General features: G+C 36.0%; 2 protein-coding genes across 3 annotated transcripts; one reads left to right on the top strand and one right to left on the bottom strand.

The window, feature by feature from the left end:
• Positions 1–4270: 4270 nt before the first annotated feature.
• Positions 4271–10952, bottom strand: LOC103697537 (uracil phosphoribosyltransferase-like). The gene is made up of 12 exons (XM_008779417.4): positions 10743–10952; positions 10553–10651; positions 10369–10447; positions 9615–9673; positions 8264–8341; positions 8016–8097; positions 7533–7581; positions 6270–6331; positions 5126–5193; positions 4983–5038; positions 4862–4909; positions 4271–4722 (listed from the first exon to the last, which is right to left on the bottom strand). Exons 1-12 carry the CDS (start codon positions 10875–10877, stop codon positions 4671–4673), a joined length of 867 nt encoding a protein of 288 aa, XP_008777639.1. The 5' UTR covers positions 10878–10952; the 3' UTR covers positions 4271–4670.
• Positions 10953–14014: 3062 nt separating this feature from the next.
• Positions 14015–20308, top strand: LOC103697529 (protein YIPF1 homolog). Of its 2 annotated transcripts, XR_003383668.2 has the most exons (7): positions 14017–14383; positions 14717–14759; positions 14888–14956; positions 16051–16210; positions 18011–18284; positions 19144–19391; positions 20052–20308. XR_003383668.2 is itself a non-coding variant. In XM_026801444.2 (6 exons), exons 1-6 carry the CDS (start codon positions 14330–14332, stop codon positions 19333–19335), a joined length of 792 nt encoding a protein of 263 aa, XP_026657245.1. In that variant the 5' UTR covers positions 14015–14329; the 3' UTR covers positions 19336–20308. The 2 variants fall into 2 exon arrangements, 1 of the variants encoding a protein (XP_026657245.1); XM_026801444.2 differs by having other exon boundaries at positions 14015–14383; positions 19144–20308.
• Positions 20309–21716: the final 1408 nt, after the last annotated feature.

Raw genomic sequence — 21716 nt, 5'->3', positions numbered from 1 at the left:
TGATTTGATTGTTGAGTCAAGTGATTAGATCAATTGATCAATGTAAGGCCTAAATTATAAAGGTCCAAAGTTGGGTGTGATCAATTGATTTAATAGTCTAATGTTGGTAGAGTTAATTGATTTGATGTATGGCCCAATATGTTAGGGCTCAATTATTGTTTCGTTGGTTAATTATTTGACTTAATGTAAGGCCTATATAAAAGCTAACCCTCATTAATTAGAGCAGTTGATGTTTAAATGAAAACTCCTTTCTCTTTGGCCACCGCTTCCTCTCTTCTCTTCTCTCTTCTCTGTGTCATGCATGGCTTCTCTTCTCCCTTCTCCTTCTCTTCATGCCGTGTGATGATCCCTTTCTTTCTTCTCTTCTCCCATGCCTCTCAAACCTTCTTTCCTATTTTGGTGTCTTCCTACTCCAACAAGGAATCAGATTTGTATGCATCAAAGGCGTCCCATCAAGGAGCAATCCTAATCCAAATAGGAATAGGATCTTCGTCAACCACTAAGAGGTTTTCGTTGACCAACAAGAACTTCATTCTTCCACACGCCTTACCCTTGGTTTCATCCCGTGAACCATCTAAGAAGGACCCTTTGTTCAGCAAAGAAGTCCTCACGCCCACCCCCTCACGCCAACGTAATCCACTGTCCTAGTCTCCAAAGGATTCCTCCTTCATCCGCCCGCACATAATCCTTTCTTCCTTTAGATCTGAGCTTTCCATCTTTAGATCTAACATCAGCTCATGCATCAGCGGCAGACCCTCCTCCTCGGGTCATCATCCAGCCATCTATCATCTCATTGGCATTCATCCCCAACGCACAACGATCCAGATTCAACAAATCAACTTGCTGATTTTTCTGCGCAGCAACCTTCATCTTTGTCATCGCTTGAAGATCCACCAACAAAGCGTTCTAATCCTCTTCTTCCCGATAGGTAATAGGTTCCTCCTTCTTCTGGATTTGCTCACCGATTTATGTTCTAAATTCTCTTGTATGAAATCTATACCATTGAAAACTTACTTTGCTGCTAAAATTTCAGAACTTATATTCATTCATTTCCACACCCATCCTACCAACCTTTTTAAAATCTTTATTATTAAATTAGCACACCCTAACAATGGAAAGTTTCTCAACATCCCATGATCAGATTATTTTAGGATTAGAACAACCATAATACTTGTTTGGAACCTAATCTCTTAAATTGATTAATCTCATACTTTAACTCCGAATAAGTGAAGTAAAAATTAGCAACCATTAAATTTTAAATTACTATTGTGAACGCTTGCTGATCTCTGAAATTATAGTAAATTACATTGGTAGGTTGTCCTACATCAATAATATAATATAAAAATTTAACTAAAATATGCTAGAAAATAAACCATATGCTTTACATGGACCGAGAATTACATTATTAACATTTTACCTTGAAATAGAGAATACGTTTCTCAACATTAATGATTTGCATTGAATGCAAGAATGGTATTAACTACTTTTAGAGAAATGGTGAAAAGAATATACTTCTCGCTATTGATGATTTTCTTTGAAGGGAAAATCTAGATTTCAAATCATTATTCCACATTATTGCCATCATTAATCTGGTATTTATATGGAAAGAGAAGAGCTCTGTGCAAGCGAATCTTTTGGCATATAAAGGAAAATTAATAATTCCAATATGTGTTCGCATGTCCCGTGTTTTTGTAATGTTTCTTGTTACTTATTCTAAATCAGAATAGGATAGCCATTTCTTACCAAGTCTAGTATGGATTTGTAATTGCCAAAAAAAGTATAAAGGCGTTAAGCATTTCATTTGTTGCATGACTAAATCTTTCCCAACCACAAGAAATACAAGGCAAGCCCAAAAGTATTCCAATATTGGAAGTCAATATGATGATCAAAAGTTGCTCATGAAACCCAATTTGACAATTAATAGGGTATGCTAACTTCACCTTTGTATCAGATTTAGAATTCCAGTAGAGGACATTCAACAACATTCGACTTTTATTGGACAATGTACAATGTGTCTATTCCAAATATACGCATAAGAATTTTACAGTTCTTTGTAACTTAGTTTGTGGTTTGTATCAAGGGTCAGAAAGAATCCAACTGCCAGCTATTCTTTACAACTTTGTTTGTAATTTGTATCAAGGAGAAATTCAGATCTATTGTTGTTCTTTTATGGAGAAATAGGAAGATTGATCCCCCTCAAAGAGGATCTTAAATAGGGGTGGCAATCCGATTAGGTCGGGCCGAATGCATAGTGGGTCAAAAATTTACCAACCCAAATTTGACCTATTTATTAAATATGTTCGAAATTTAGGTCCGAACTGGACCTATTTATTAAATAAATTACCTAACCCAACCAGTATAGCCCATTTATTAATCAAAACGAATCAGGTTAAATGGGTTAAACAGGTTCAACAGGATTTTAACAGATTAAATAAATTTAAATAGGCTTAGTAAGTCGAGTTAAACAGGACAGAAATGGGTTAAGTTAGCTTTAAAAGAGTTAAATAGATCTTAAATAGGCTAAATGGATCAAGCTTGACCCAATCCAATTATTAAAAAGGTCAAAATAGATTAAATAAATTAAAGATCCGAACCTGAACTTGACCAATTTAATAAACGAATCTAGATTGGTTGACCCATTTACGATTCAAATTTATTTAAATATCATAAATTCAAAAAAAATATGTTTTCTACTTCGAAATTACTTTTGAATTATGTAATACATACAACTAATTTTTTATAATTTTTGGTATTAACTATATATTTTTATTTTTTAAAATTTAAAAATAATTTTTAAATATAAATATTTTAAAAAATTAATTTCAGCTCAGATCTATCTAAAACCCAACAATGGATGCTACATATATTTTTTTAGGCCCATGGGTAGGTATTAAAGGCTATTTATTTCTCAATTTTTTCTAAACTTAGGCCTAAGCCACTGTGTGCATGATTGAATCAAAACTTTAATAAATTGACACCGAATTTATTTTTTAATCTAAAAATATATTTTTAATTTTAAAAAATTATATAAAATCTGAAAATTAAATTTTTTTATATAATCATGTAGATCTGCAATACATCATAAAATCAAACCAAAATCAAAAATTTTGGCATGATCTTCTCTTATTTTATAAATTTCAAGCTATTTTTTAGAAGAAAAAAAGGGAGAGGGAATGAGATAGGAGAGAGGAAGCACCCATTATTTAAGCTTGGATCTTCTTTCAATCGTACTGAATCGGTGTGATTTACACCATCGGAAGGAATGGAAGAAGTGCAGAGTAAAATGAACGTTGGGAATGCCTAAGAAAGGGGAAGGGGGCTGTTCCAAACGAGCCCGACTCAGTGCGAACTGTCCCGGACGGTTCGCACCGATTTCGAACAGAACCGGTTGGTCTCAGCCAGCTCAAGATCAGTTCCGGGTGGTTTGGGACCCAATCCGAATACAATACACGAACCGACCCGGTCCCCCACTGGGTCGGCTCGATATAGGGGCTCGGTTCGGCGTGATTCGGCGTATCTTGAGAGGAACCAAAAAGGAATATGATAGCTGTGGAAGGCTCATGGAGAAGGAGAAGAAACGGTCGAAGCTTAACTGGAACTGCAACCAACTTTGCTAGAGTTCTGAGATTTTTTTTCGTTCATTTACAGACTTGTAAATACAACTGCAGACAGCCAACGTTTGCTATGGTTTTAATTATGAAATTTAAGCATTTCTTTTTTTAAATTTCACGTAGTCAAATATTTGTTTAAAATTCTTTATTACACCAACGTACTTAAAACTCCTGGGCGTATGGAGGGCATGACAATTATATTGGTGACGATGCGGAAGTAACGTCCAGGTCAGCTTGGTATATCAAACGTAAACCTCTGAAGAATTATATTGCCCATGCCATACCCCACAGCACGCACGGACAGGAAAACATCGACAACGAGGTGATACAATTTTACTCAGTATTTGAGCTCTAATTAGCCCTTGAGACTGGAAGCGCTTTTAGCACCAAGGTATTACACACCATAGCGCCTCTATCATGCTTCAAGCCTTGAACACCTTAGCAGTAGAATAGAACATACCTATCACGACCTCAGAAAAAAATTTTGATTGACTTGGGCATTCATGATGCATGCACCCAATTCTAACACCTCATCCCTCTAATCTCTAGTACTCTTGCCTGGAGTGTGACTTTGACTTTAGATGTTCACTAATCAATCAATTATTCCAACTTTTCTTAGTTATAGCGAGGAGATTTTCCTTTATATACACATCCTTACCTATTCTTAGAGCCTAGAATGATAGTTTACCAAATAAAAACAAAGAAAACCTAAAATGGAATCACGTGACAAGCACGCCACTACCCAGAAAAATTATGAATTTTTTGAGTGCCTAAAACATCTCATATCTCATAAATGCCAAATGGGGAATCACATACCAAGCTCCTCTCCAAAAAAAAAAAAAAAAAAAAAAAGAGGAATCACATTCCAGACATGTCACTCTAAGAGGTGATTGAGGGGAAAAATTCGACCGACACCAAAGATAACCAACAAGAATCATCAAAAGAGCGCCGACAGAGATTTTGCAAATGCTCAGCATTAAAAAAACTGGCAGAAACCATGCTCAAAGTCTCTGATAGTTTGGGAAGACAAGAGAAGCTACATCGAGAGCAGGCAAAGTTTCAGGTACCAAAGCTGCGGTCCCCAGCATCTCCCAACCCTGGGACCATGAACCTGGCAATGCATATATATTAAGATGTTAATGAAAGACAAATTTTATACTGTGTGTGTATGAGTGAAGCCTGCTTCTTGTGCTGTGTGCGCGAGCATCGGTCCGTGCTTTGTAATGCATAAACTGATCAGAGGACTATACCCTTTCTCATTCACAACTGGGTCTATTATTCCTGCATATACACGAAGCCTGAAAACAGAACCGGCATCAGTTCGATAAACAACTAGCCCAGATTAGTGTGACAAGCAGGTAAACATGTTACCCTAAGAACCTCTTGCTGAGCTTCTGCAATGCTGGCGGGGCAGCAACAGCTGATATCTACAGTGGAAGATGGTGATTTGTACAAAGAAATAAGATGCATAGAATACGTAGACGTGGCCTGAAAGGATGTTTTAGTGTGCTTACAATTTTTATTTGCTTGCTGTCAACTCCACGATCCTTCAACAACTCAATAGCTGCAACTATTGTGCCACCTGCAATTCAGGAAAACATCAAGGTTAGCATTATTAGGTCGCTACACGAGCTCTGCACCAAATCCTAGGAATCCGTCTTTAGTAAATCAACATATGGATATGCTAGCTGGATTCAGAGATGGAACCCAACTAATTTAGACTCCGTATTGAATAATATCATCACTACACCATGTAAGTAAAATATTATTTTCCTATGGATGTTTTGTTGACAGAAAAGAACTTTGACACTAATCCATATCTGGGTTCACCTAAGAGGTGCAAGCAAGTTTTCCCATTTTATTTTCCATACCCTTTTTTCAAAGGCTAAATTTACTATTATTAGAGAAAAGGATAGACACCAAATCTGATCCCATTTTGATCGAAAGGACTGATTTACAATGATAATGATCATGATCATGTTGATGATTAATTGTATACACTGAAAAAAAAGGACTATTCTCAAAATTGCCAATAAGATAGGAGCCTTCCCACTCTCCTTTAATGATAACTCCAAAAGTTTTCACCCCTCAGCCAAAGAGATTGTCATAGTCTTAAATATTTCTTGATTTTGAAGAGCTGAAATATATTAGCGCATTGCCAGCCCAGCCTCTCTAACAATCATAAAACAATGAAATGCAGTATCCTGACAAAATGTTCATCGAATGTAATTTTCTAACTATGAGTGGTAATTGCCTCTGATTGACATTATAATTATTCTACAAATAAAAGTTCTGGTCAGAAAAATGTACTTTTAGATATAATATCTATCATTTAAATCAAGCCAGGCATGTTCATGTATGCTTCATTGCTCTATTTAGTGAAAAAATATCAAAAGTAAAAGGGAAATAAATGAACTGCTTTTCTAATTTGATAAAGTTTGCCATGAATGAGGAACATATTTTTAATTAGACCAAAACTTATGGAGGCTCAACCAATTGATCCCATATGGATTTTACAAGTCTTGTTATTCATGGCTCTAATTCTTTTTTCCACAGAGAACTGGAATCAAATTGTTATGGTTCTAATGCAAATTGCCACAATCAAAAATTTCAACCAGAATGTTTAGAAGAATCTATATCAATAAGAAAACAGCTTACCAGTTGCCAGCATAGGGTCAACAACAAGTATACGAGATCCCTCTGGAAATTTATCCGGCAAGCTGCAGTAAATGAGCGAAGGAATATAAATACATCATCTACCAGAACCCAGTTTATGAGTTAGTAATACCATATACCTCAATTATTTGCAAAACCACCTACTGCCAAATGTGTCAGGATAATGAATGATACTACTACACTGCATTAAGGAACACAGAAAATAAATAACTAAATAAAGCAGACATGATGAAGAAAACCCAGCTGTCCCTTTCTGAAAAAGGTACAGGACACCTGACATTGTTGCACGACAGAAGAACATCAAACTATTTAATCTAAGTAACAATGAATTCATATATAAATAAATCACAAAGTAAAAACCATGAATCAATCAACAACGAACAAGCCCTGTTCATTTATTTTACCATTTACTTTATCCCTAAAATGTCATTTCTTCAACCGAGCTTCCCTAATCCTTGAATCATGACTTGCATTAGGTTTTCTTCAGGTCTTTCCCTTCTTTCCTCGTGTCCTTTGACAAACAACCCAGCTACCATCCTACTTGCTACGCTGTTGCATGAAGGTTTTACTTAAGTCTCCCCACTTAATTCAATTTCACATTGATAGCATAAAACAACAAAGTTCACACAGGTAGGGAAGTATGCCAACAAAAGGCCAATGGCCAAGGGCTAGGGTAAGGTTTTACTCAATCACCTGCATAGTTAATAGACAACTCTACGCTAACCAGTTGTCAAGCTTCAAGATATTCTGATGCCATCATTGAAACAAATACGCGCATTGCAAATGAGGATATGTCCTCAATCAGCAAAATAGGATAATGGAGTTATGACCAATGGGAAACTGTGAAATTGTTGTGATGGTATTTTGGTAGAAATCATATTAAATTAGCAAAGCAAGCAAGAACTTACCTATCAACAAAATGAAAACAAGAATTAACTGATAGCAATTGGAAGAAATAAACATGCAACTTAAGTTCAGCACAAAGTTAAACAAGGAAAGACACTGATAGGCTAAATTTTTTTAAAAAATAAGGGAGTTTATTACAAGGTGAATTCAAAGAACCCAGTCAAAGAAACTTTCAATCCTTCCATGCCCTCTATCCTTGTATGATGAATAAGTACACTCGAGTAACTAGGTTTTCAAACCTTGAACTTTCCAAGTGACACCACTAGAACAAGATAACCCATATAAACATTTTCAAACTTTACAAATATAAGAGAAAAGGCAAGGAAGATATGCTCTTACTTGTTCAGATATACAGAGGGCTGTAGTGTTTCCTCATCCCTGCGCATTCCTTCATTTGCAAAAACATTACATATAAATCAAATACTGCTATGAAACAAATGAGGTTTTACATTTAGTTTTTATACTATTTCCATCATCATAACCATCAAGTTGACTGTCAGCTGATTTTCACTAGCTTTTTGATTTAAACCAATATTGCGAGTACCATCTTTGCTTCAGAATAACTGAACAATGAACAAAACTAAGGCTGGCACTTTGAAGGAGTCCATATCTAATCCAGTTTACTTAGATCCTAAAACCCAATGTCATCAGCATAAGAATTCCTAAATAGCAAGTATGGATGTTTATCATGATCAATATGCATATGACAAAATTGTATCACAGAGCATTAATCTGGAGAGCCATAAACGTTAACACAGGATATATCAATCTATCACAATATTCGGAGCCTAAACAAATCCAAATAAAGGAACCTCTCCTTACCCAGGTGGTAAGTTTTTGTTGCTGGCAAAACTGATGGAGCATGCTCAGCTAGAGCAAGACCAGCTCTCAAGATGGGAATGACCTGCTAATTTGAAAACAAAACATGCACAAGAGAATGCTCAATTAACAAAATATGAATGGCAAGGAATAATTCAAAAATAAGGGACAAGCCAACCATATTCTTGTTTCTAATAAGTTAGCTAAAATCGAAGACACAGTTAAGAGAGAGAGAGAGAGAGAGAACAGACCGCCACAGGCTCACGTGGATCAATAAATTCAACAGTAGCAGGACCAATTGGTGACTGGATCTCTCCCGTAATTGTAGGCTGCAAGGAGAACAAGTCAATTGTCAAAGATCTGGAAAAGATAACCATGTGCACAACACGTACTTAATTTGTGTTTTTCAGTGAGAACTGTGTTCTTGCTAGGCTTACTAACACCTGACCAATAAGAGAGGAACAAGAGATCTAGAAACTAGTGTATGATAAAGGCCCAAACAGCCACATCCCATGATATAATGTAGAGTATAATGCCAAAGCAATCAAAATCCAGAAGCAATATATCTTTAATTATATTGATATTAAAGAGGGCTTTTGAAATTTCAGTTTAATCATTGCAGCTTCAGAATGCAGGGACAATCTCCTGGTCACTCAGAAGCCCAGCAGATCGTACTGTTCCAAATAAAGAGATATTCATGTTTTCCAATTGAAGCAACACAACAAAGCTTCACTCCAGCAGTTAGAATAATGATAATGATTATGATTCCAACTGCAGAATCGAAAATTTCCTTGTGTTGCTTGCTGTCCAGTTGCTGTTTACTTACCAAACATTTTTTTAAAATATTAATACAATAAAAAAAGAAATTAGAGCATCATGCTTTGCATGTATGTCCCTCTCAGAATGATGCCCGTGATAACAGACTTCCATGACAAACTGAAGAACATTCATTGGACAAGAACACTTGCACAATTATGGAGACCATGCAAGTAATTGAAATTACATGTTCAACACACAATAGCAGGCCAATGAGATACTTTAAGCCCTCACTTGAGCGTGGGAACAAGTACTAGCATTTCTTCCCTAGATTACTCTGCCAAAGTCCATAACTAGGAAAACATTAAATGTCAGTTATGCCCATACTAGCATTTAACGTGTCTGAAAATATAGGCATTGTTAGAAAGGATAGGGGATGGAAGGTCAAGGAACTCATAATATATTACTTGCTAAAATAGATGCTTGCAAATGGTAAGACCATCCGACATGTAAGAAGTTTGGATTCAAAAGGTGCGCAAGAGTCTTTTTGCGAAATATCACATCAGTTTGGATCTTTATGAGAGAGTCTAGCCATGATGACCGTTGATTTAATGGCCAATCGCCTCTTGTTGAAGTGGAAAAGACATTACTCATTTTCTGTTCAGTAATTTTACATGATAAGTCATGGTGGCATGCAAAAGCTAATATATCAACGCCGATGACTGGAATGGGTAAACCCGGTTGAGGATTTAGAGTCATCATGGATTCTTCACTTGATAAGTACACACCATGTGCTTGGACTATAGTCTTCATGCAAAGTATGAAGTGAGTGAGAAGTATACTTACCAACCAATCTCTTGAAGCTTCGTATATGAGTAATCTCCCAAGTTCTGCCATGGCACTCTCTATAACAAGTTGACAACAATTAAGGTGTGCCAAATATATATTAAGAAAATACATTTAGGTGTGCCAAATGAAATTACAGAAACGAACGATGCAGTACCTTTGGTTCTAACAGTTATATGCTATTTCTCTGCATCAACTTACATGCAGAAATCAGTAATGTTGCATCATTTGAAAAAGAATGTATCAACGTTAAACGTAAAATTAGCAGCAACAGTATCAAATATACGATAGATGAAAAAATGTTAAAACATTACTGTCAAAGTCAAGGATGATAGTAGTCTTTTCTTCCCAAAGATACAAAATTTCATGAATAGCAGTTTCAATAAATGATATGCTATTACCCATTGAAATGTATAAAGTCTCGTTACTCGTAGTTCATATAAACATAATTAGACACCCACAAGTTGCAATAAATTTATGATTGTACAGAAACAGAGAAAAAAATCAGTCATGAATAGTATTCTGCATGCAAACAATGAGATGATATATAATCCACTCCTAGATTTTCCACAAGAAATTTCAGATTCGAATTAAATGTCCATTCTACGTAAAGAAACAACTTCTACCCCTCATTGGTGCTATCACTCTGTACAGTGAATCCAGACATATTTGCTAGAAAAATCAAGCAATTCCTTTTTCGTAATCGGCTCCAAAGGAAGAAAAGAACGAGATTTGAAGGCGGAAAACTACTCACTAAAGATGGCGCAGGGGGTCTGCTCGTTCCTGAGAACAGAGATCCAGTGCTTGATCAATGGATGCGGCGGAACCATCACCTGAGTCCCAATTCGATCATCAAATAACAAGAAAAGAACAAGCAAGAAAACAAAAATTTCCAACAAAAAGATCCACTCAGGCGCCACTAGGAGCGCGACACCTACCAGCATCCTCTCATCCGAGACGGCATGTTCCCCCATCGCCGTGCCGGATCTCGCGACGACGAAGCAGCTCGCGCGACGCCTCCCAATCGAAAACTCGAACTTTGAGAGGAGAGAGAGGGAAGAAAAAGTGTGAGCTTGGGAGAGCTAGTGTTTGAAAGAGAGAGAGGAGATGGAGATGGCGAAACGTTACCTTCGGGAAGGGTTTTATAGCGGAGGAAAGGGAGAGGAGGGCGGGGCTTCGGGCGTATCGGCGAGAATGTGACGGAGACATCTCCGGTAGCGTATCGGGAGGACGCGGTAGCGGAGTCCTGGTGGTGGTGGCCATGAATAAAGATTTCGGGAGCGGAGGAAAGAGATGAATGGATGGGCTCGCGGTGGAGGTGGTAAGTGGAGTTACGGAAAAAAAAAAAAAAGCTTATTCCGTAGGGAGTGGGGTTTCGGGTCGTATCTTTGGTGCAAGAGAATGATCGTTCTTTGCTTCGGGACATCGACCGTTGAGTCGCTCATAGCACAGATCTCCAAGCACTCCTAGAAAATAAATAAAAAAATTCTCTTCAAAGTAAAATTGAATTTTTTTGAGTGCCTAAAACATCTCATATCTCATAAACGGGGAATCACATTCCAAGCTCCTCTCAAAAAAAAAACAAAAAGGAATCACATTCTAGACATGTCCCTTTAAGGGGGAACTGACACCAAAGATAGCCAATAAAAATCATCAAAAGAGAGCGGACGAAGATTTTGCAAATGCTCGGCATTAAAAAAAACTAGCACCCCATGGGCAAAAGATGGAGAGCTGCCTCGAGAGCTCTGCAATATTTTGTTTTTTAATTTTATTGGATATATCCGTATAAGTATTGTATGAATCATTCGCTGTAGTCAAAAAAAAATAAAATAAAATAAAATAAAATATTTGGTCCATATGATAATCACCAACATACCCTGCATTTCATTTCCCCCATTAAATCACATTTAATCATATCATTGACATATCAAAAGCTATGGATGAATAAATTGCTTTATAATAAGTTATTTCAGATTAATTCCATATGTTATAATATACTTTCTTATAAGACAGCTTTTTTTTCTGGAATAATTCCAGATTAATTGAGTGATTTCTTAATTGTTGGGCTCAAATTCCTCATTGGCTGTTCCTTAATCATAATATCTATGAACTAATAACTAATGATTTTCATGTTTTGGACTTGTAAGGCATTTTTTTCTCATAACAACAGGTAGTGTTTTTAACACCATCTCCCAAGTCATCTCTCCCGTGGAATCTCATGAAATACTGATAAAAAAATAAAGATGAAAAGCTAAAATGAGGGAAACATAAGAAAACTAATTGCTAGCTTCTAGTTTCACTGTCATTTAATGAATAAGGCTGGATCTCCTCTTATCATTCAGTTATGTGGGAGGTAGATCTGTAATCTGAACAGTAACCTAGTGATAGTTAAAAATATGATAATAAAAATAAAAAGTTAACTTATTGATATGATGGGTCCACATTTTCATTGGTCTGCATGGAAAAAAATATATTTCATAGGTATCCAAAAATACATGCTACAATAGATAAAGCGCAGGAACTATCATAAAAATACAATAAAAATATAGATAAAATTAGAGTCACTTGACGATAGAGTTATAATCACCAAAGCGGCAGAGGGGAGGGCAAGTAGAGGGAGAAAGATGTGGAGTCACATTTATGAGTATCGGCATTATTGCAACTAAAGTCTAATACGTGTAAACACAAAAAAAGAATTGCAATTTGATTTGGATGTTGTATGCGCTCATGTTATTAAGAGTGAGAGGCACATTGTTATTTTTGGGATAGAATGCTAATTACTGCAAAAAAAAAGTGACTCACGAATGAAGTTACATGCCGAGCTCTAATGCTATATGTAATGATGAAAAAAAGAGATAAGTAATAAAAAGAAGGCAATAATGTTGGATTGAAAATGGAGATTTTCACTTTCCTAATAAAATCTATAAGAGGATGTTTGGATACTAGAAAATTTTATCGGGCCTATAAAATCTTTCTAGCAAGCCTTCAATTTTTAAAAATATATGGGAATGAGAGTAAATTCGGAGGAGTTTGGGGGGAGCCAAGGAATCAGAATCGGATCGGTTTTTTCTAATATTTTGGGATATTGCAAAATTATTGAAAAGATGATTTGCTATATCCCTTAAAAAAGAATAATTGATTCCTACACTCATTCCATCCTCACTATTTTACTAATGGAATTAATTTCAGAGAATATTATTTTCAAAGAACATCTATGGATTAGTTGTTTGGTTCCTGAGCTATCACAGTCTATCCCTCTCACAGGATTCCTATTTGTCGTGATCGTAATTGGATAATGCCTCTTTTGCTGCTTGTTCGAGTTTCCAAACAACCCCTCAAGAATAATAATAGTTCTCGAACTTGGATATGCTTTATAAATGATCTCGTGTGCGTTAAATATATTTTTCCTCTCATTGTTGTAGTGCAATATGGCTGCATTTTGCTACAAATGAGTTAAATACGCACCCGACGATGAGAGAATTGGGATACTCTGCATTAACTCATAAAAGATAAAAAGAGTTCCGTTTTTCACCTCCTACAATGCATCTTATGAAATCATTCTAGTTTTTTGATAATTCTCATCGTATCTTGCTACATTTGTTTGTGAATTTGCTGCAAGTCTTGGTATTGTATCGACATCAACAAAAGGCTAGTAATAAAAAATAAAAATGGAATAGTGGTTGGAGATGGTTGGGATGGAGATGAAAGGGAAACAAGTTTGTTAAAGAAAAGATAAAAATTAGAGCTGGTGTAACGATCACATCCATGTGGTATTTAAATACTAGGGAGTACTATATTAGCTGCCTGCATATTTTTGCTATATAATAAAATTTTGTTTGCCAATCACATATTATTTCACATACAAAAGCTCCTCTTAATATTGTATATATTCCATCCCTCGCTTTCCATGTGGAAAAAAAAACCATTTCACACTTTTTATTTAAGTATATGTCCACATCAAATTGTATTTTTGCCCACAATGTTTTGCCTTCCGCTAGGGAATTTTTTTTTTTTTTTTGATAGGACGACGACCCACAATAAACATGTACAAGTGTAGCTAACAAAATTAAAAAAAAAAGTTGTCGAAAAAAAAAGAGAATAAACACATGATCCTTTCAAAAAAAATTCTGAGCTTCAAAGAAGGTAATTCAATGAGCAGTATTGTTGGTCTCTCGATAGGCATGAATGATCCGACCACTGTCTCAGATGAATAGGAATGGGCCGCAAATAGGTGATAACCTTTTTACACATCCCAGTCCTCGTTCCCAAAATTCTAGCTTTCAATGAAGTTTCCTAGCCTCACCACACGGTACCCCATCTTAGGTCCGGCTCAACCAACTCGTACGCAGCACGGGAGAGAATCCCAGTCTGAAAGAAGGGGTCGGTGGGGTGATATCGAGGCTAGGGTTTTCGCTTGGAATTGGGAGAGGAAAGCGAGGGGAGGGGAAAAATACTTGGGGCCGTACCTGTTGGTTACCCTTTAAGGCTTTAACGTACCCCGTTCCGGTTTATTGCAAACCGTCAGTGATGAAATTGGCAATAAAGCCTTCCATGAATCACCTACCAAGGGTATGATGCATTAGAAAACCCGGTTTGGCGCTTCTTCCGGTTGAAAGATATCGCTCGGGAGGAAGGAAAGGCCTCCGATTCGGCTCGGAAATGGTGATCTATAGACAACGTTGATTCTGCTTCTCTTTTGCTGAGATTACTCCGCCATGGAAGAAGATTACACGAGCCTCCCTACCAGCCATTTGCTCGGCTCCGTTCCCGTACGCCTCTGCCCCTCTTCCCCCCCTTGTTTTCCTTCTCTTTGCTTGATTTCTTCGCTGATTTTCCTTTTCAAGAAGAACATGGATTCTTCTAATCACATGGTGGTATGATCTTTTCTTCGCTTTCTTCTTTTTCAAGAACTTTTCGTCTTTATTCTTTGTTGGATTTGATCTTCTCCCTCGTTTCTTACATATTCTATTTGATCTTCTTTAGTAGTATTTTCTCAGAAACCGAAAGAAATCATTCTTGCGCCTCCCATCTTGTTCATATGAACTGGTCTTCTTTCCTATAAATCTTGAATCAGCATTGATCGAAATTGAATTTGCGTGCAGGCCGTGGCAGCTGAAGATAAAACAGGAGGCGCTGCTCGTGAATGTAATAATGCCTTTTTTTATGAACTAATTATGCATATTTTTGCCGTTTAATTTTAGCGAGGGAAATCTAAATAACAGTTTCTGTTTTTTTTTAATTCAATTTTTGACTCGGTTTGGTCATATATGCAGCCTCAACTGCCAACTTGCAAAACTCTCCGCCTGCTAATGGAGGCTATCAAGCCCCTGGGAGTCCATATGGTATGCATGCTTTTAAACAGTTTTGTTCAAATATCATGTGTAATGGCTGGATTGGGCCTGGAAAGTTGGGAACTGTTGTGACGAGACCTGCAAATCTTTAGTCAATTATCTCATTTCTTTTTATTACTAGTATTGATGATCAGTTTGATGGATAACAGTCACATGGATTATTTTCTATTATCGACTAAGGCCAAATTATTATGGGTGCCTCGGGTTTGTTTAGAATTTGCATCATGCCTGATTCAATCCTGGAATTGTTTGTGCTTGTTGTTGAAACCTAGCTTCTCTATAACCGTTGACATGTTATACTTACTGCTAGAACTTCTTTAAATAACCTTTATCATCTTCTTCAAGATGATGCCTCATCCTATGTTTGAAATATATTTGAAATATATGAAGTCTAAAGTGGTGAGTTTGCAGTGTTTGTTTCTGGAACTTGAGGTTGCGAATTTAGTCTATACTGCTAAAAATTGAGCGGAAAAAATGATGAAGGGCACCTGGCAGAGGTTCCCTACGTCAAGAGAATGTCTAAGGAGGGTTCCTACCACAATAGGGTGTCTGATGAATGTCCCTACCATGAGAAGGGAAGATAGCTGAGAACAGAAAGTGGTCACTGTACAACTATCAAGTTTTGATCATCAGAATTTTAGTTTCTGGACATGTTGAAGCAAGAGCTGAAACTTGTTGCCAGAATTGGGGTTGCGTTCTTGATTTGTGCTTTCTTCAAAGACTTCTATTTGTGTTCTTGGAAACTACTTTTGGCATGAATCTTAATGTGGATTCAGGTGCAGTATTTCTGCACCAACTTTTTTTTGGTTTTTTGAGAAATACATTTCTACACCTACTAAGGGCGTACAAAAGCAGGTATATTCTACAGCTACGTATGCATGCCCTTTTATCATATGTCCATTTTCAATCTTGTAATGTGTTTAGGTATGGAAAAGATGTATCACATGCTGTTATCCAAAATATGTTGCAGTATTAATTATGATTTGAAACAAGGTCGTATGTTCTTGTACCTGCTCGTTTATATCTGTTGCGACTTTCTTTACTATCTATGCTTGTTTATATAGAACATTTTTCTGTCGATGCAGGTGGAGATGAGCAAACCACAAGCAGTTGGAAAGGAGCATGTAGCATTTCATCGTACACCCCATATTTCAATGTCGATAGTGATATTGTGGTAGATAGACTCATTACTTCAGTGTATCCCATGAATGATTTTACAAGGAAGATCGATGGCAATCCTGATCTGTGAGTTACTCTCCCCTGTAATTGTTACCGACTTGTGTATGATTTACAATTTACCATTGATGATGTTTTTCCTTTGAAGCAGTTTTTTTATGTACAGTTCTCCCCTATTTGTACGTGTTCTCCCCTTCTACTACTGTGTATTTTTCATAATATATATTGAAATAGAAGCCAGTATTTTTAAGACTCTTGTGTATATCTGGATATGAGATTTATTTTGTGCTCATACAAAAATTGTTTATACTTAGGAAATCATGTTGTCAATGTCTATAATATATATTAACCAAAGCTTAAATATCTCAATTTTTTTTATTACCATATCCTTGTCTATTTATGAGCATTTTAAGTTTGTCCTGTCAAAACTGTGTTTCAAGAAATTGTCAGGTTTGATCATACATATTTGATGCCTACATATTAACTGCTGTTATTACTAGTACTACCCTCAGGCTCCTTCCCTGATCTGGGTTGGTAAATTTGACTTAAATTCTCCCTGATTTATATCTCCTCCTTTACTGAGCTGACACTTTATAATCAGCAGTGTGAGCTGGCTGCTGTGGTATCTGTTTCCCCATATATTATGTTGGATGAACTGCATGATCAGTTGCAGAAGTTAGATCTCTATTGTCTGTCAAGCAAATGAAAATTAGGTTATCTATCCTGTCACATTTGAAGTGCTTGTATTTGTTTCGTATTCTCATGCTGTCTTTATTTATTGCAAGTATATGAAGTCTATTCTCATAAATCTATATGTGCTGAGAATTAATTAAAGTAAACATAACCCTGTGCTTATGCGTTAAATGTCATTGTGTTATTATTTTCCCTTCTACATGGTACGCATGTTGATCTCTGGGCTATTTTGGCTTAAATTCTCACTGTTTTTTTACTTTTGTCCTGAAAGTAATCCCTTAGGGGGTGTTTGGTTGCTGGTTAAGGGCAGGTTATCAGTTTAACCAGACAAATGCTTTGGGGGGTTAAAGTTATTCGGTCAATGCCCCCAAAAGCCACTTAACTTGGTTAAATTTATCTTATGGGGGAGGGTGAAATAAAGTTAACCGCTAGAGCTTTCTCTTCTCTCTCTTTACTTTTTCACTTTTTGCACAACTTGTCCCACCATTGGAATGCCAATCAAATAGCAGACAACTTTTAGGGTGGTTAGACGATTTTGGGGTGGTTATTAATCATCAAATCTATCTACCCCCAGTGAGCTTTTCGGCATCCAAATGTAGACAATGAGCTTTTTTTTTTTCGGTTATAGGGACATTTTTATTTTTACTGCTGAATATGCTTTGATGAAGCTATTGAAATTTGGGTTCATGTTGTGATGCAATGATTAAATTAATCTGTGTATATACGTCATTTCTCTAACTCTTTGATTATCAGACAGTATTGCCTTATTAAAATGTTAACTCATTCTTCTTTAGAAAGTTAATTGTCTGTTGAGCATGCATTTGTAGAAAAACTTTGTCTTAGTCTAGTCACATTTTAAATGATTGAGAGTGTTTTATTCCACTTCCTTCCACTCTCACCTGTGCTTAGCTTCTTGTAATCCTCTTTAACTAGCATATGGCTGCATTTTCTCCTAGATCATTGTTCCATATTTTTCAATAATTGAAATCATCTTTTTTTCCCTCGTTGCTCTGCAATTAAACATTGCCTATTTGACCTGGTCATTGAGTCGATCTGTCCTTTGCTGGTCGACAGCGACCGATATAATGAATTCTAATGCACTTATTTAATAGCAGAAAAATATTTATATTTCCCCCCTTTTTCAAGTTTTTGTGTGGCTTACATGATTATTTATAGGTATGGCCCCGTTTGGATCTCTACTACATTGGTATTCATGCTTGCTGCCCTTGGAAACTGTGCAACTTATCTTATGCGCAAAAGAAATGAACCAGATATTGTATGGAACTTTGACGTCACTTATGTAGATTGGGCAGCATGTGTCATATATGGTTATGCACTTGCTGTGCCAGTTGCATTTTACTTCTTGCTTCAGTATGTTGGATGTAATGCAAGCCTCATACGTCTCTGGTGTATGTGGGGTTACTCGCTGTTCATCTTTCTACCAAGTTCTGTAAGTTTCTTGATACGTGTCTTATGTCTCTTATTGATGCTTACTGTTCAAATCTTTCTTTTGCTTGCAGACTCATCATCCAAGTTGAGTTACTTGTTTGTTGATTTATTTAAATGAATGAGCACTTACTGTTAGTCCAAAAGCCATCCTAAAAATGATGCGGGTTTAGAGGAAAAGAAGGCCTTTTTTTGTTTTTTGGGAGGGGGGGAGGCTATACTCATGATGCTTTCAAGTGATTATGGAACCTGGATGGCTTAAAGTCACTTCACCCCCTTTTCTCATTATTTTGGATGAAAGTTACTTTAGTGGCCAAGTGCCTTACATCTTTCACTTACAGAGTGAAATGCCCAAAGTGGACAAAAGTCACTTTGAAGGTGACTTTCTTCCACTTCACTCAACCAAATAGGCCCTAAATAAGATAAACATCACACTAGGAACTAGGAACTTCCTTGCAATTGTTAGCTATTAATTTTTCACTGCCTAGAACCATGATATTTGATCTGGAAGTTAGACCAGGCTGTCCAACAATAATAATTGGGTTCCTGCCGCTCCATGACATGAATTCTAAATCTGATGGATTAGATTGATTCAAATCCATTGACAATGTTTAGGATGACAAATGCAAGCATTTTTCCCCTACTCCATTGTACTGTATTGCCATAGCTATATATCTATATATCATTAAGTGTATGTTTGATGAACAGATATGGTGGAAATGTACAAAATTATGCTCATTTTGCAGAGCAACTGCAATCCTAATTATGCATAAAACCAGTTGTACTGTAAAAATTATTTCCAATGTAGGAAAATGATCAATTTCTCATCAGCTAATTATGAATTCTCTTAACTGATATTTCAGTTGTTATTGGTTGCTCCTGTTGAGATCGTCCGATGGATCGTCATAATTCTTGCTGGTGCTGCATCATCTTGGTTCGTTGCACTAAACTTAAAGGCTTATACAGACGGGAGTGATCTGATGGTTTTAATTGTTAGTGCCTTGTTGTTGCAATTTGCTCTAGCGCTCTTCATCAAAATTTTTTTCTTCGTGTGAGGTTGTATGTCCAGGGGTATCTTGCCATGCAGCATATTTGATAGCAGCATGTACAGGTAAGCTCCAGACTCCCATGATGCATGTAATGTAGATTGAATTATGTCATCATTTGTTCCTGTATGAAATACTAAAGGGAGTTCCATACTGCTGCTGAATTTGTGCAAACACCATTTTTCAGGTAGGTATCACATCATGATTAAGGGCATTTTATTTTCATAATGTTATTAAGCTTGCATACTTTTGGCATTATTACTCCCTACCCACTACAGTATAAATTTTTTATAATATTATTTGAGTATATAAACCATTTGTTCCAAATAAGTTGGCCTCTTGATCGCATTTATGATGTTAGGAACAGTAAATTCTGAATTACCTCAAACTGTTGCAATATATCTCCTTGCCATCAATGTTGCTACTGAGCTGCATCCAAGGCATTGCAAAATATTTGCATGATCATGTTGTTCACTCCATGTCTTGGACTCTCTGTTAGAGGTCAAGTGCAGAGATTTTAATGAAATCTTTTGAATTCATCAGGAATATCCCAAACTCAAGAAATCCAATTTTACTTTGATATGATCCAATATGCAAAAATGTTCTTCATGATCTATTTGGAATTTTATCTGCGAAATATTGTCTAGAAAATGTACAATTTTACTCTATGAACTAGTACATCTGAGCTTCATTGATGACTAAGTATGTTTTTGACTTGTTACCAGATGACTTTGACAGCAATGCCCCTTAGCCCCATCCTGTATGCTGCATATATTGTACAGATAAGAGTGGGTGAAACTAAAAGAGATGATGTGAACACCTTGATGCGTGGAGTTGCAGTGAGATGTTTTTTTTTTGACAGACTTGATAAACTTTCGACTTGCATTTGTCTGCTCGATGATGCTTCTATTTTCATGCAATGCAATTGTAGTGCACAGGATCCTTCTGCTTTATGTTTCAATGGTATTGCCTTTTTGGGACACTCTTTTTTTCCCCTATTTTTTCTAGAGAAAATTTTGTTTTACTTGGAATTTCCCCTAGGTCGGGAATAACAACAGGAGATTAGGTGCCCAACTAATATTTGTGCTACAAAATAATAAATATTACAAGAAATTAGATCATTAAAACCACAAAACAGAATTTGATTTTCAAGCGCAGGGAATAAGTCGCGGAACAGAAGGGAAACGGAACGCCAGACCACTAATGTGTCGTTTCCACTTATTTGGGCCTTCTTCCTTTCACCAAAGGTTGCTAATACAAATTTCAGTCCACAGAAATCTATGTAAGAGCTTAACACAGTAACATTCTTACGTCCAAAGTTACAAAAGAAAAACTAATTATTAATTGCGCATGTTAACATCAAGCAATGCTTCTACTCTGTTTCTCAGCTTAATATACAGCTGACCGACATATAAATAATTATACTCATATATGATATATACAAGGATTTTTTTGCACAAATACTTTTTTAAATATTGAATTTTGTACGAATATTCTGCAAAAATTGATAATTGTATGTATATCCTCATAAAACATTTATTTGGCTATCATACTCTTTTTTTTATCCTTATTTTTGCATAAGTACTCATGCTATCTAATACCGTTAAATAATTAACGGTTTTAAATTAAAATAACTAAATATCGAATTTTGTACGAATATTCTGCGAAAATTAATAATTGTATGTATACTCTCATAAAACACTTATTTGGCTATCATACTCTTTTTTTTATCCTTATTTTTGCATAAGTACTCATGCTATCTAACACCGTTAAATAATTAACGGTTTTAAATTAAAATAACTAAAATATTCTTGATAGGTAGATATGCAAAAAAAAAAATAAAAAAATTTATAAGACGATTGCCATGGGACAAAAAAAATAATTTTAAAATTTATTTTTATTTTTAATTATAATAAATATGATTTTTATTAATGGTGTTAGAAGAATTAGTATATTAGAGGTATTTGTGAAAAGTAAAGTGTAAAAGTAAATATAAATTTTAAGCAGATATTAGAAAAATATTTATAAAAAAATTATATACAATGGACCGGCGCTTGTCGTATATATTTCTGTTTCCAGTAGGCCATCAAAGGTCTAGGGTTCAAGAAAAGAGGCAAGAAACGGTACGATGTTGCCGCGAGTTCAGAAATTATATACTCATCGAATTGCGGAAGGTGGAAGGCAATCGAATAAAATATAATGCACGCGAACATGCATCCATATGCGTCAAAGAAAAAATAAATAGTAAAAAAGATACACCAGGTTCCCAAGTATTTCACCTTTTGACCGGATTCCAACCTCCTTCAACTGCTTTTGATCTTAAATGTCACCACCCAGCATTAATTAATTCGATAAGCAAGCACTTGAATGACATCTTAGCTTATGGCATC

Source organism: Phoenix dactylifera, chromosome 12, assembly GCF_009389715.1.
Source record: "Phoenix dactylifera cultivar Barhee BC4 chromosome 12, palm_55x_up_171113_PBpolish2nd_filt_p, whole genome shotgun sequence".
Classification (NCBI taxonomy): Eukaryota; Viridiplantae; Streptophyta; class Magnoliopsida; order Arecales; family Arecaceae; genus Phoenix; species Phoenix dactylifera.
The sequence above is the reverse complement of the archived record's forward strand: the minus strand, read 5'-3'. Positions and strand labels throughout refer to the sequence as shown.

Bases quoted from the DNA above. Each gene is read 5' to 3' on its own strand.
- LOC103697529 (XM_026801444.2), top strand. From the start codon at position 14,330: ATGGAAGAAGATTACACGAGCCTCCCTACCAGCCATTTGCTCGGCTCC. The intron at 14,957-16,050 runs GTATGCATGCTT...CTGTCGATGCAG, and splicing joins AGCCCCTGGGAGTCCATATG to GTGGAGATGAGCAAACCACA. The intron at 16,211-18,010 runs GTGAGTTACTCT...GATTATTTATAG, and splicing joins ATCGATGGCAATCCTGATCT to GTATGGCCCCGTTTGGATCT.
- LOC103697537 (XM_008779417.4), bottom strand. From the start codon at position 10,877: ATGGCCACCACCACCAGGACTCCGCTACCGCGTCCTCCCGATACGCTA. The intron at 10,448-10,552 runs GTAGGTGTCGCG...ATTGGGACTCAG, and splicing joins TCTCGGATGAGAGGATGCTG to GTGATGGTTCCGCCGCATCC. The intron at 8,098-8,263 runs GTCTGTTCTCTC...TCAAATTAGCAG, and splicing joins ATCCACGTGAGCCTGTGGCG to GTCATTCCCATCTTGAGAGC.